Source organism: Mobula birostris, chromosome 7, assembly GCF_030028105.1.
Source record: "Mobula birostris isolate sMobBir1 chromosome 7, sMobBir1.hap1, whole genome shotgun sequence".
Taxonomy (NCBI): Eukaryota; Metazoa; Chordata; class Chondrichthyes; order Myliobatiformes; family Myliobatidae; genus Mobula; species Mobula birostris.
This window is the reverse complement of record NC_092376.1, coordinates 75210365-75226331: the sequence shown is the minus strand read 5'-3', so window position 1 is coordinate 75226331 and position 15967 is coordinate 75210365. Positions and strand designations below refer to the sequence as shown.

At 41.0% G+C, this 15967-nt stretch overlaps 1 protein-coding gene across 1 annotated transcript in view; it reads left to right on the top strand.

Moving 5' to 3' along the window:
• The window catches only part of LOC140200307 (progesterone receptor-like), a 326010-nt gene extending 310360 nt beyond the window's left edge, over positions 1-15650 (top strand). The window contains exons 7-8 of the mRNA XM_072263440.1: positions 14227-14384; positions 15495-15650. Coding sequence (XP_072119541.1) covers positions 14227-14384; positions 15495-15650 — 314 coding nt within the window. The remainder of the gene's footprint in view (positions 1-14226; positions 14385-15494) is intronic.
• Positions 15651-15967: the final 317 nt, after the last annotated feature.

Here is a 15967-nt window from a genome sequence, read left to right as displayed (position 1 = left end):
CCATTGCATATCCACCGTCAACCCTTTAAGTGTCATTTGCCAGTCTATCTTAACTAATTCACGTCTCATACCTTCAAAGTTACCCTTCTTTAAGTTCAGAACCTTTGTTTCTGAATTAACTATGTCACTCTCCATCTTAATGAATTCCACGATATTATGGTCACTCTTACCCAAGGGGCCTCTCACAACAAGATTGCTAATTAACCCTTTCTCATTGCTCAATACCCAGTCTAGAATAGCCTGCTCTCTAGTTGGTTCCTCGACATGTTAGTTCAAAAAACTATCCCGCATACATTCCAAGAAATCCCCTTCCTCAGCACCCTTACCAATTTGGTTCACCCAATCTATATGTAGATTGAAGTCACCCATTATAACTGCCATTCCTTTATTGCACGCATTTCTAATTTCCTGTTTAATACTATCCCCAATGTCACTACGACTGTTAGGTGGCCTGTACACAACTCCCACCAGCGTTTTCTGCCCCTTAGTGTTATGCAGCTCTACCCATATCGATTCCATATCCTCCCAGCTAATGTCCTTCCTGTCTATTGCGTTAATCTCCTCTCTAACCAGCAATGCTACCCCACCTCCTTTTCTTTTATGTCTATCCCTCCTGAATATTGAATATCCCTGAATGTTGAGCTCCCATCCTTGGTCACCCTGGAGCCATGTCTCTGTGATCCCAACTATATCATATTCATTAATAATAATCTGCACTTTTAATTCAACCACCTTGTTACGAATGCTCCTTGCATTGACACACAAAGCCTTCAATCTCGCTTTTACAACACTCTTAGCCCTTATACAATTATGTTGAAAAGTGGCCCTTTTTGATTTTTGCCCTGGATTTGCCGGCCTGCCACTTGTACTTTTCACCTTACTACTTTTTGCTTCTACCCTCATTTTACACCCCTCTGTCTCTCTGCACTTGTTCCCATCCCCCTGTTGTGAACTAACCTCCTCTCTCCTAGTCTCTTTAATTTGATTCCCACCCCACAACCATTCTAGTTTAAAGTCACCTCAGTAGCCCTCTCAAATCTCCCCACCAGGATATTGGTCCCCCTAGGATTCAAGTGTAACCCGTCCTTTTTGTACAGGTCACACCTGTGATAGTGATATTGTGGTACAATGTTGTCAGGAAGAGTATACATCAGACAAGTAAAGAGTATTATGAACTCATGAACCGTAGATGATGCCTTTGATAAAGCATTTGTTGAAGGCTAGGGTTTGGACAATGGCCTGGTGTGCTCCCACCAGCTATATCCTGCTGCTGGAGTGAACTACTACAACCATCTTCCTTTGTACTAAGTACGACTCCAGCCAATGAAAAATATTCCCTTCTATTTTACCAGAGTAACAGGATGCTGCATAAAATATTTGAGGGTTCAAGGGAACCAACAGTGAGGCAGGACTAATTGTGAAGCTGCTTTAATGATCTGACAGCGATATGCTATAGCCTCGTGTGCTGGATGATATATTGATTCAATCTGTTTCTCTCTTCGGGCCTCACCTGCTACTGTTTTATGTACAACGTGATATTCCGGCTCAGATCTGATGTTTTCTCAGCAGGCAAAGTTGTCCCACAGAAGGATAAAAGACATTCAGCACAGGAGGAGGGCTTGCCACTACAAGTACTCAGTCCTTGGGAAAGAGCTTTTAATAGTATATTAACATGGCAAGACATTGTGTTTCGGCTCAAAACTGTTCAACAGGCAGTGTGAAGGCTGAGCATGACAACCTGTCAGGGCATACTGTTATCACTGAATAAGTGGCTACTTGTCAATAGTATCATGAGATACTCCCTCTTCATCTCTCAGTATTCTTGGATTTTAATGTCAAAACAGCAGTAGAAACCTAATAACGACATACTATAAATTGTTCTTACTGCAGCAATCATTAGAACCAAAATTGGCATCTTCAGTTACTAAGGAACCTACACTAGGGATTTATTGAGCATACGTAAGCAAGAGTCAATGGAGATGTCAAGAATGGTAAAAGAGGCCAAATCTTGTGTAACATTTCTGAAAAAGATAGTGTAACAGCCATCAACGGAGTCTTCCACAGAACATTTACTGAAGGTACTGGACTGCCTTCCAGCAAGCTTCTAAAGACTGACATAATAGTGCAATGATCTGCTTGTACAATGTTCTTGTGCACAGCAATGCCAGTTTGTGGTCTCCTCAAGGGTTGCTGCATTGAGGCTGCCCTGAGTTTCATATCTCCAATAACATCTCTTGGATATTCTCAAGATATAACCAGGCAGACCATAACACCAACTGCTTTGCTAAATACCTTTGCTTCATCTACTGTGGCTGCCTAGAGTTTTGCATTGACAGCCAACTGGTTGTTCTCCCTACTCTGACCTTATTCTTCTTCACTGCCAAGTTCCACCTAAATTAAACTAGATGAACACTACCTCATATTCTACCTAGTTAACGTACAACCTGATGGTATGAACATTAAATTCAACAACTTTCGGGAAATGCCCTCTTCCACCTCTTTTTTCTTTTCCCTCTCCTTCTGATCTACTTGGCCTTTATCACCAGGTCTCCTTCCCTCCCCTATCCTCTCCATCTGCTTGTCACTGACACACACTTCCCACTGGCTCCCATCAACCATTACCATCCTCTGGCCTCCCCACATCCCTCCTTTACTCTATGCTCCACCTTTCTCTCCTATTAGATTTGATCATTCTCAGTCCTCCCAAATAATGATGCTATTCTCATTCTCCCCATCCCTCATTTGCCTGTCATCTACCCTTACCTGGACTCAACTATCAACTTTCAAGTCTTGCTTCACCTCTTCCCTCTGCTATTTTATCCATGCTATCTTCTATCTTTCAGACCAGATGAAGGGTCTTGACCCAAAACATCGACTGTCCATTTCTGTTCATAGATGTTGCCTGACCTGCTAAGTTCATCCAGCTTTTTGTGTGTTTTCTTTGATCCAAATACTCACCCCAAAAGACAGGTTGGGAAATTAAATTTATGAGGGCCATAGTTGGCTCTGTGCTTTCACATAATCTCCTTTATGACAGTTAAGGGGGCATGCTAAGCAGCTGCCTAATAACAGAACATTTCTGGAAATGGAGAATGTTACATTATCATGATGAAAACATATCAAACCTTCTTAAACCAATGCTTGGCTTGGTTCCCAAGAAAAGCAAGCTAGCCCAAGGCATAGAGCATGGCTGGTCTCAAGGCTGCGGATGGGACTTTGGCAGTCTGAGCTCCAGTGATGTATTGACAGTACACACCTGTGGCAGGTTCGACATACAGCAACCTCTTATGTTGCCAACCTAAAGCATCAGACCTTAGAGAGCTAGGAGAAGCTAGCAGTAGGACCTCAGACAAGGATCACAACTCGCTTGTGCAGTGAAAATTTATAAGGCAAGAAGACCTTTGAATGCTTTGCGATTATTTCAGAAACGGCTGAACTCCTGCAACATGAATTGGCACCAGGAGCACATTTGGTACTTGGACAGATGCTTTCGATTATGGGTGAAAATATGAGACAGATGTTCAGCATTTTAGTTCAGCAGTTGAAAGTTGACCTTATTGTCATAAGCACAATTAAATCTCCCTTGCAGCAGCATCACGGCACATAACACTAGATACACAAACACAAGAAAGACATAAATGAAAATTATACACAATTTTACAAGAAAGAACTTATTTAGGATGAAAAATGTGCAAAGTGGTCAAAGTGGCCCTCGTGTTCCTGTACTGAGGTAGAGGTTAGGGTTGTGCAGGTTGTTGTAAGAACCGAATGGTTAAAGGGATATAGCTATTCTTGAAGCTGGTGGTGCAGAACCTCAGGTGCCTCTACCTCCTGCCTGACAGTAGCAGTTAAGGTATCCTTCAGTGAACCGCTATTGCATAGTTTTCCAAACAGTCAATTCCTGTTTAAAAGCTCCTTTCATGCCATGAGTAATCTTGTTGAAAACCCTTCAGTAAACATTGCCTCCATGTACAAATAATGCTATGTCAACAAGAATCAACAGGAGGCAATGATGATATGTTTGATCTTTGTGGACTATATTGCCGGATATCATCAGAACAGAAGAAATATTAAAATCGTTTCACAAACCAGCAAATGGTCAGTGCAGCTGAAGTTGGTTTACGGGTCTGATCAACATTGAATGCTAGATCTAGATTTGAAATACCTGATGCGTTAAGAGGAGTGTGGTGTGGGGATTGCTAGACTGGTACTGCACAGGAAATGCCAATAGCCAAGTGAAGAGCACCAGTGAGTGGTATTTTAGTGCAGCCAGTACGTATCCAGCCAATCACTGTGAACCTCTATGGTGATGACTCAAGTGAGTCGATATTACTTTGTGCTTTTAAGGGACAGTGCAACATTCAATGAGAAGAATTTTGTGGGTTGGAACTATAGTAAAGGGAATACAGAAGGGAGTGCAGGCATTCAAGGGCTGCACCTCATTTTGGTAATCCTCTTTAGGCATGCTGCTGGGGATCAGCCAAAGAGTTAAGGTTTCACCTGGTGATTTACACATAGTTGGGTCAGCACAGATGGGGGAAGGAAGGGTGGAGAATTCATATTAAACATCCTGGTGTTGTGCCGAAAGGACCATCTAGGAATAGAATATTTCTGGAGCAACAGTAATAGCTATGTATGATGTTGGCTGGTGCTTTAGCTGGACCCTCAAACGTGTTCTATGACTGGTCTTTCTGGTGGTATCCTCATGTGTAGAAAGAATGGCTATCTAGATGAGGTATATGAAGTGGCGATCAAACTAGTGAACTCAGACTTTACAAATAGTTAAAATGCTGTGACTCATAGCTCGAGTATGATGCATGATGGCTTAGACTTGGTGATTCCTCATCCGCCTGTTCTGCAGAAAGTGTTATCCGGCTCACCACAAAGAGAGAAGTGTGGGTCAGCTGTCGGGAAAGGATGGTAAAAGTGAGTGTGCAGCTTGGTGCCAACTTTACTCTCCCCAAGCTCTGAGCCTCCTGTTGTCTCCTGTCCAAATGGCCAAAACGACAATGATGAATCAAGGCAACTTTTACCAATGCTATCCACAAAAAGGTATCCATGTCTCTTTACCTGAGATTGTCTGAAGGTTCTTTAATATTGTTTTCAAAAGATTGCCAATACGTTTGATCAACTATACTATTACAAAGGTGCAGGGAGATGTATCCATATCTTACTGATGTTATGTGATCCTACTTGGGTTAATTTAAAAATGTCTTGAGTTTGCTCCAGAAAATCTGGGAGACAGCACCAAGGAAGATATGCACAAATTTCAGTTACAAGTAGTCACAAACAAAAATGAAAATCACCATTTTCACGTCATTTTTGATTAAGCATAGCAGCATGTTTTCAAATCACTTTGTTACAACTCTTTTGTAACAGATCTTACAAAATTGAATACCTGTAGCTGTGGGGAGAACTTGGGGCTGTGGCTTGAAGATAATTTTGTGCTTGAGCCCTTGGTCAGAAGATGGAGATGTAGAGGGATCAGATGTATCAAAGAGGACACAAAATGCTCCCAAGACAAGCTTCCTGACAGCAGTAATAGTAAAGATGTGGCAGTTAAAGAACACTCAACAATCTCAGATGAATTTGCAGGTTCAATGTTTTAAGTGCCGCACTTTATCAACTGCAACACGAGCCTCTGAGACTGCTCAGTGTAAGACCCACCAGTCATCAACCCCGGACCCCCATACCTCACTTTCACTTTATCTTTGCAAACTTCACACTCATTTTTCAGAGATTAGACCGTGTCTACCATGTAAGGTACAGCATAGAAACACTTTGTGGGACACTCAGTGACACACATCCCGCTGTGCTGCAAGACAAAATGGTGCATAGTCACAGGAGGTATGACTGCATGGCTTTAACCAGAAAGAAGAGACTTGGTTTACAATCATTGGTGGAGGCATTGCTAAAACAACAGATGGCAGCACCCCTAAATTTAATGGAAGACAGGTACTAAGGCAATGTGCAAGGCTGATTAGTTGATGTATCTCTAAAATAATATCGTAGGTCGATTTATGAATGTGATTTGCTATAGTTATTTTGGCTTTTATTTTCCATTGTGACCCCGTGGTAGATCAGAGGAGAGGTGCTGTAAAATGATTTGTGAATAAGACCATAAGACCATAGGATATAGGAGCAGAATTAGGCCATTTGGCCCATCGAGTCTGCTCTGCAATTTCATCATGGCTGATCCATTTTTCTTCTCAGCTCCAATCTCCTGTCTTCCCCCTATATCCCTTCATACCCTGACCAGTCAAGAATTGGTTATTTATTGTTTTAGCTGGCAACCGAAATGCCCCTGCCTTTTGAAAATAGTTTAAAAAACTATTAATGTAATTAAAACATTAAAAAAACGTTTGAATTACTTTTATGCTACCACCATTCCTACAAATTGAAATAAAGAAACACAGCTTATCCTATCTCTACATTTTTCATCATAGCTGGTAACGGACTCATGAATCCTGTGCTGTGCTGTGGAAATGCTGGAGAATTCCAACACAATCCTGCCTCACAGCTGGACTCCACGTGGAATCCAGCAGCAAAGAACAGCTGGGAAACATGATTGGAGCTTTGTCAACTAAACCCAATAAAACCTAGGCCTGCTATTTTCTATCCGTTGGGCTTGAGGAGGGAAACATTGACTGCTCTATTCTACACTTGTGGGAAAGTTGAATCTTACTTTCCTTGCAGCATACAAGCTGGTTAGAAATTTGTCTCTTTAATGGCTCAGCCATCTTTTTTAGTTGCTAATGTGTCCTTAATGAGAGGAATGGGTTGGAACGGATTTAAGTGAGAAAGCTCCTGCGGTAAAGCTGCTAATAAGCATTAGAAGAAGTCTAGGTTGTTAAAACAGCACACAAATATTTTGGATTTGAATATGGAATTTCAAATGGAAGGTTCCAATCTACTGGCTCATGATTTGCAGGAACTGGGTGAATGTTACAAATGGTGTTTTTATCTTCAAAATTATCATTGATCATCTGTTGAAGTTAACATTCTGATATAGTGCAACAGAGGAATTCAAACTTCAGGAAGGTACTTTAAGAACTGATTAAGTTATTTATAAGAAAATGTAGTTAACTTTTAGGTGGTTTATTTACATAATAAGTTGGGTATAGTTTATGCTGAATAACAGGATAAACCATTAACAGAATGTTACATCAGTATTTACCAAAGAGAAAGATGTGGAGGATAGGTAAACCATTACTGAATGTACTGATATTCTAGAGTACTTTGAGGTAAAGGGGGATGTAGTGTTGGGTCTCTTAAAGAGCATTAAGGTGGATAAGTCCCCAAGGCCTGATGGGATACATGCCAGGTTATTGAGAGAGGCAAGAGAGAAGATTGCTGAGTCCTTGACCAATATCTTTGTGTCCTCTCTAGCCAGAGGTGAGGTTCCAGAGGACTAACAAATAGCTAATGTTGTTCCATTATTCAAAGGGAACCAGGGATAATCCTGGAAACTATAGACAGGCGAGTCTCACGTCAGTAGTAGAGAAGTTATTGGAGAGAATTCTTAGGGCTAGGAATTTATGAGCATTTGAAAAACCATGGCCTCATTAGGGAGAGCCAGCATGGCTTTGTGTCAAGGCTTAGTAACTTGACTGAGTTTTTTGATGAGGTGGTGAGGGGGGTTTATGAAGGTAGAGCTGTGGATGTTGTATGCGTGGATTTTAGTAAATCGTTTGACAAGGTCCCTCATAGGAAGCTTATCCCAAATATAAAGATACATGGGATCAATGGTGAATTGGACATTTTTATTCAGAACTGGCTTGCCCATGCAGGCAGACAGTAGTGGTTGAAGGGATTTATTCTAGCTGGAGGTCCCCTGGGATCTATACTGGAACCTCTGCTGTTTATGATGCATATAAATGACCTGGATAAAAATGTAGATGGCTGGGTTAATAAGTTTGCAGGTGATATGAAGATTGCTGGTGTTGGGGATAGTATAGAAGACTGGCAACGAATACAATGGGATATAGATCAGTTACAGATATGGGTAGAGAAATGATGGAAGGAGTTTAACCCAGCCAAATGTGAAGTGTTACACTTAGGTAGGTCAAATGTGAGAAGATAGTACACTGTTAAAGGTAAGACCTTTAACAATGTTGAAGAGCAGAGGGATCTTGGAGTCCAAGTTCATAGCTCACTGAAAGTGGTTACACAGGTTGATAGGGTGGTTAAGAATGCATGTGACATGCTTTCCTTTATTAGTCAAGGCACTGAGTTCAAAACTCAGGAAATCATGTCGTAGCTCTCCATAGCTCTAGCTGGCCATGCCTATGGTTTTGCATACCACCCTGGTTGTCCACTCTAGGATGCACGTCAAGGCTTTCGAGAGGGTGCAGAGAAGTTCTACGAGGATGTTGCCCGAATTAGAGAACGTGCTATAACAAGAGTTTGGACAAACTTGGGTTGTTTTCTCTGGAGCAGCAAAGGCTGAGGGGAGATCTGATAGAGGTAAATAAAATTATGAGAGGCATAGATAGAGTCAGGGGTGTATCTACAAAAAATAGCACCTATGGCAAGCACTGAAATCGCGCCCCTGTCCAAACATCTTTTAGATAACTCTCCCATAATATCAGAGCTCAAAAATAAAAGTGAAGCTCATTAATCTTTTAATTAACAAATTATGACACTACATGAAAATTATAACTGCACCTTCCTTGCTTTCACTAATGCAAATTGGTCTATGATGTGATCAAAGTCAATTTTTTCAGTTTCTTCTCTTTCTACACTCAGCACAGCAAGATCACAGAGTCTGCCTTGACCCATCGAGGCTCTCAAATACGCAACTATTAGTTTTAACTTGCTGAATGATCTCTCACATCTGGCGATGGAAACTGTGATGGTTAGCATTATCTGAAGAGCAATGCAAAGATTGGGGAAGACGCTCTCATCTCCATACTGAACAATAAATTCAATAAGCTCTTCAGGTCTTGATATTTTCATACTGACCCGTCTTGATAGCAACATTCTGCAGTCCAAAATTTCTTCATATAGCTGCTGTCCATCAACATCACAGTAGTACAATTTGCCCAAATTTTCGCACTTCTTCTTTAGTTTGTTACTGTCGGCACCGTAACACAGTCCCTCCATCAGTGTTGTGCAAACCAGTGAACCTTTCGTCTATTTCTCTGTGAAGACGGTCAAGTGTTCCCTTCATGACTCTTTCCATTTCCTTCTTAGCTGTTAACCTAGTGTCTCTCGAGTTCTTATTACCATTCGTTTCTTTTGTCTCTGACGTCTTTCAACTTCAATATTCCATTCTTGACAGAGACCAACTCCTTCTTCGAGTGACTCACTGACCAACACTTCTCTTTCATCATAAAAATGATCTCGGAGGGCTTTCAAATCCAGGGCAGCATCGTGGAAGATCATGCTACGATCCTGCAGCCTTTTTTGAATACGGTCAATGCGAATGAGTATCTGTTCCAAAATCCTAGCAAAATCAAAAAATCGTAACTAAACATACGGTTGTACAGCTGCCTTGCATCACTTCTTGTTTCACTGGTCTTGCTTTCATTGTCTATCATGTCCTGGAGAACTTGAAGTATCTCCTCAATGTACTTGTTGATGGGCTTCACTGCCTCTGTCCTGGTACTCCACCTGGTTTCAGAGTCTGACTTAACAACCACAGGCGGGATTTGCCTGGTGGCCGCTGATGGAGTAACAGCTCTCTGCTGGTGCTCCTAACTTACTTACTTTTGTCTCCAACCTTTTGAAATGCTACTGTTAAACGGGTTATTATATTACTATGACTACCAAAGCAGCTTTGGAAGCTGTTCAAAAGCTTACTGAGGAGTTTCAACAGTTCAGAAAGGAAGCGTCGGCTGATTCGCAACAAATCAGCACTGAAATCAAACAAGTAGGTACGAAATTAGACGATATTCAAGCAACACTAACCATGCTTGATAAGAAGATAAAGGAACATGAAGAGGTTATTACTATACTGGATGAGAGAATGGATGATTTGCAAAAGCTGTATGAAAAACAATCCAAGTCCAACAAAATACTGAGACAGAAGATTATTGATTTGGAAAACAGAAGTAGGAGGAACAACTTACGTAGCTTGGGACTTTAAGAGCAAACGGAAGGAGATAATCCTAAAGAATTCTTTGCAAATCTTTTGATGGAATTATTCCCTGATATTATAAAGTCTCTGCCTTTGATTGATCGTGCTCACAGATCACCTATCTAGGGATCGACTTCAAAATCAAAGCCAAGATCAGTCATTTTTTTGTTTCCATGAATTTCAAATAAAGGACCATCTGATTCGTGATGCCCGTGGAAAAGGTATGATTGACTAGTAAGGTCAGAAGATTTGTATTGTTGAAGATTTTTCATCAGAAGTTATGGCAGAACGTGTTAACTTTTAAAAAGTTATGGCACAGCGATACAGCCAAAATTTTAAGCCTTCTCTTTGTTTTCTGGCTCGACTGAGAATCACAGTGGAAGATGGATCATTTAAATGGTTTTGTACGAAGGAGCAGGCGCAAGAGTTTTTAGACTCCCAGTGGCCACACATTTTAATTCCACATCCCATTCCCATTCTGACATGTCTATCCACGGCCTCCTCTACTGTAAACCTGTGAGTCAGCTGGGGTGATATACTGCGTCCGGTGCTCCCGATGTGGCCTTCTATATATTGGCGAGACCTGACGCAGACTGGGAGACCGCTTCGCTGAACACCTACATTCTGTTCGCCAGAGAAAGCAGGATCTCCCAGTGGCCACACATTTTAATTCCACATCCCATTCCCATTCTGACATGTCTATCCACAGCCTCCTCTACTGTAAAGATGAAGCCACGCTCAGGTAGGAGGAACAACACCTTATATTCCGTCTGGGTAGCCTCCAACCTGATGGCATGAACATTGACTTCTCTAACTTCCGCTAATGACCCACCTCTCCCTCGTACCCCATCCGTTATTTATTTTTATACACACATTCTTTCTCTCACTCTCCTTTTTCTCCCTCTGTCCCTCTGACTATACCCCATGCCCATCCTCTGGTTCCCCCCCCCCTTGTCTTTCTCCCTGGGCCTCCTGTCCCATGATCTTCTCATATCCCCTTTGCCAATCACCTGTCCAGCTCTTGGCTCCATCCCTCCCCCTCCTGTCTTCTCCAATCATTTTGGATCTCCCCCTCCCCCTCCCACTTTCAAATCCCTTACCAGCTCTTCCTTCAGTTAGACCTGACGAAAGGTCTCATCCTGAAACGTCGACTGTACCTCTTCCTAGAGATGCTGCCTGGCCTGCTGCCTTCACCAGCAACTTTGATGTGTGTTGCTTGAATTTCCAGCACCTGCAGAATTTCTGTTGTTAGATACAAAATGCAGACTTTTTAGAAGGGGAATAGACCAGCCCTGAGCGAGTCACTTCCTCACCACGACCATTTCCCAATTTCCTCTTGAACTACATTTTGTTCATTGAGCGGTTATTTGTTGGTAGGAAAGGCCCCTCACTGTTCTGGAAATATTTTGAACCCAGCTTTATTATTTCTGTTCTCAACCCATCAGGCAGAATTGCTTTTCCAGTATCCTTGTCGAACTTCAGAAGTCCAATGTCATGCTGTTCAATCACTTCTGGTATGACAGTTCGAGGCTCTTTGACACCATCCAGTTCACTAGGTTCAGTGTCGTCAGGTTCAATCTCGTCAATAAACTCAACATCACCACCATCACCATCGTCTTCCCCTCCTGTCATGTCCACGTTCCCTGTGGCAGCCTCACTCTTAATCTCGTCATACTCGGATTTATCTGACTTGACTTCCTCCTCGGCTTGCGACTCATTTGCACTTGATCCACCTTCGAATTCTAACAAACTTGTAGCAGGTGCAGGCGACTCCATGGAACGTGTCGAACTACTTGTTCTGGGCTTTCCAAAGAAGGGCATGAAGAACTTGCTCGACTTCTTGGCTTCCTCCACCTCCAACTTTCGTCTCTTCCGTCCTTCAGCTCCACTTTCCTTCTTCGTGAAGAAACGTTTCATCGTCTTCTTACACAATGCTCTGAAATAAGGCCATCCTAGTGCTTCTCACCCATGATAATCAAAGACAGATCATGCATCTGAAGAAAATTTTTTTTTCACTGTTTGAGGATGGCTTGTCTGACTTTAATAGAAACTGTTCAGTGGCGCCCCCGCCTTCAAGTGGCACCCAGGGCACGTGCCATACCTGCCATACCTTAGATACGCCACTGGATAGAGTAGACAACAAGAAATTTTTCCAAGGGTTGAAATATACCAGAGGGCATGCACTTAAGATGACAGCGGCTCACTTCAAAGGAGATGTGAGGGGCAAGTTTTTACACAGAGAATGGCAGGTGCTTAGGATGCACTGCCTCTGGGGTGGTGATAGAGGCAGAAAGATTAGAGACTTTTGAGAGCTATTTAGATAGACACATGATGTGAGAAATATGAAAGGTTATGGACATTGTGTAGGCAATAAAGATTAGTTCAGTTATCCATGTAATCACTAATTTAATTGGTACGGTAGGACATTGTGGGGTGAAAGGCCTGTTCCTGTGGTGTATTGTTCTATGTTCTATGTTCTATTTGGTGGATATGGCACATATAATATAATAGTGACTTGTAATCTTTAGATAATGATTAACAGCATCACATTGAGAATCTTCAAACAATAGAGAAGGAAGGAAAACAATACAAAGAAGATGATTACTCATATTACAGGATTATGAATATCAAAGGTTTCCTGGCCATTCAGGAAAAGGGAAGTTTTCCCCGGCTGCACAATCTCATCCCTATGCATGAGGTCACCACAAGATTTCCCCAGACATCATTCTTTCTTGTGTTACTTGTTTGTCCAGACTGCTTCTGGGCTGTACATTTTCTGTGACTTTCCATCAACGTCCTACCCATCCAAGGTGTGCTATAGTAAGCAGACTTCTAACAAATGTTCAGCAGTAAAAATGGGTGGAATCTCATCCCTGAGCAGGGAATCAGTTCTAATTTCTCTTCATACACACAGCTGCCTACCCAAGAATTACTTTTCAGGTGTAGAACTCAGATAAACAGAGAGATTTATCAGACATTATTGAGCATATAATATTATAACAGAGATATGCAGAACACCTAATAACCAAAAGTCCTGTAAATAACCAATGTTATTTTCAACAATTTAATTTATGTCTCTTCAATAACTGTTTCTAGTATAGTGAGACCCAGAAATGTCAAAAAAATCACACATGTTTGATTCTGCTGTAACCATAGAAAAGTTAAAAGAACATAAGAAATAGGAGCAGGAGTAGCCCATCTGGCCGGTCGAGCCTACTCTGCCATTCAATAAGATCCTGGCTGATCTGGCCATGGACTCATCTCCACCTACCCACCTTTTCCCCATAACTTTTAATTCCCTACTATGCAAAAATCTATCCAACCTTGTCTTAAATATACTTACTGAGGTAGCCTCCACTGCTTCATTGGGCAGAGAATTCCACAGATTCACCACTCTTTGGGAAAAGCTGTTCTTCCTCATCCCCATTCCTAAATCTACTCCCCCAAATCCTGAGACTATGTCCCCTAATTCTAGTCTCACCTACCAGTGGAAACAACTGCCCTGCCTCTATCTTACCTATCCCCTTCATAATTTTATATGTCTCTATAAGATCTCTTATTTACTTTTCCTCCTTGTTGAGTGCTCTTACAATGGTGCATATTGTTGAGAAGGCTGTCACTGGTATCTCACTACATGATTTATTTTGAAATTTCCTCTTCAGTTGGATATTCTTGCTGTTGTAAGTGCAACGCTGTTCAATTCTGAATTTTTCCAGCCAATGGGTAGAGAATGGTGCTCAAATATGCTAGATTTACAGTGCTGATGGTGAGGTAGATTTCCCATGGAAATATTATTAAGGACCACATACCAGTCATTGATATTTTATTAAAATTGTTTTCATTTAAGTACCAAGGAAAAGATATCTCTCAGAACCTTGACACCAAGGTGCAGGCAAAATCAAATGATTCATGAAAATATTTTATAAGCTTAATGGTTCCTGAGTGCAATGGATAACTTGAAAACATTACCCTGAAACACCAAAAGAAAATGCTTTAAAATCTTTTCAAGATAACTATCAACTTTGTCCTCAAAGGAAAAGGTTCTAAAGCTTGAATAAAGTTCAATTTGAGGCTCTGCAGGTTTTATTCTGCACATTTGATAGCATTTAGTAAGCTTTATGTGCGAACTGGCATTTGTTTTACAGTTCCTTTGGAAGGCCTCAAGAGCCAGTCGTACTTTGAAGAGATGCGGAGAGACTACATTAAGGAGCTGAGTAGAGCCATTGACTTGCAGGAGAAAGGTGCACAGAGCAGTTCTCAGCGTCTTTACCAGCTCACAAAACTCATGGACTCTATGCATGAAGTAGGTGTGGTTACATAAATGTGAGTTGTTGGATAGCTTTCTTTTCATAGTCTTTCACTATTAGTAGTCGTTGAGGATTATTATTAATCTTCCATTATGTGTTTTGTAGATATTTTTAAAATTATGTTAACCATTCAGTTCATGTGACAGTTAATAACCAAATCATATTCCTGGAAATAGAGATTGTTGAAATGCTACAACAAAAACTATTTTATATGTGAAAGGACAATCATTTTTTTCCAATTCCCATTTCTCTTCAGTAGCTTTTATCCCAGTTAAACTGAAACTACTATGTGCTCACAGGGCTATGATCTCAAGAGGCAACTGTCAATCAGTGGTACCTTTATCATTGTTGTTGATGTGTCAGAACTCCACCTGACTTCAGAATTGTAGTAGTCAAGTCCTATCCTATCAACACCACCTGCTCTTGCTCTTCATCATCTCAGTGAAGTCCCTGGTTAGCAGTGATGTAAAAACCTTAAGTAATTCTCGCATCCCTCATTCGGTGACACTGAGGCTCAACATAGTTCTCCAACTAAAGCACCGCAGTCAACAGAGATCACTCTGTAATCAGCCTATGACTAGCTATTCCAATTGGCACATTATTAATCTGCCCCTTTATACATTGAATAATTTTGTTTTAGTTAATTGAATTTTTCTTTGAGCATCAGTTCTAATTTCTTGCAATGTTCATGCATGGGATTTCTCAACATTTCAAATGGAGCCTGCACATGTTCCACACCTGTGTGGTAGGCAGCTTGTGTTGCCCTGTTTTGCAGAAGTAGCTTGGAAGCCAAAAATTAGTGATCTCATTAAGCTTTATTCTGTATTTAGAGTAATCAGATCAGTGGTGGCTGTTGTTGATAAAAACTTAGCATTTGCATAGTGCTATTATCATAATGGACATTGAAAATAAAAGGTCATTGTTGCAAGTTTAAGTGATAATCATGCGTTGTTGTTAAGTGTTTGATATGACTCTTAAATTGACTTCTGGCTTCAGTCATTGCATGCAAGATTTAAAGAATGAAGAGAATAATTCAGAATGTTGAAAACTGAACAGATAGGGGAAGCTCATTAAGTATTGGTAACTCTACTGTCTTCTTTCAATAGCTTGTCAAGATGCTGCATCAGTTCTGCTTGAATACATTTGTTCAGTCCCGGGCGCTGAATGTGGAGTTTCCAGAGATGATGTCAGAGATTATAATGACACAGGTACCCAAGATTCTGGCTGGGCTGGTGAAGCCACTGCTCTTCCACAAGAAATGAGGAACACTCGCTTTCTCTTTGCTGCATCAGACTGCTTTGATTCATGGGCAGGATTTTTTTTGCATTATGCAAGCTTTATTCTATTTTTGTGACCATGACAGTACTGCAAATGAAAATTGTTTTCAAATTTATTACAAAAGATTTAGCAATGATGTTTGGCATCAGTTTTTGTGGAAGTACATTGTCATAGCTGCACTATGTGTTTTATAAGCAATGAAATGTGAATTTAGTCCTGTTGTTTATTGTGGAATTTTCAGATCGAAAAGATTTTTTATCTTTTGGTACTTTCTAACATTTTGTAACTTTCGAGTTATGTA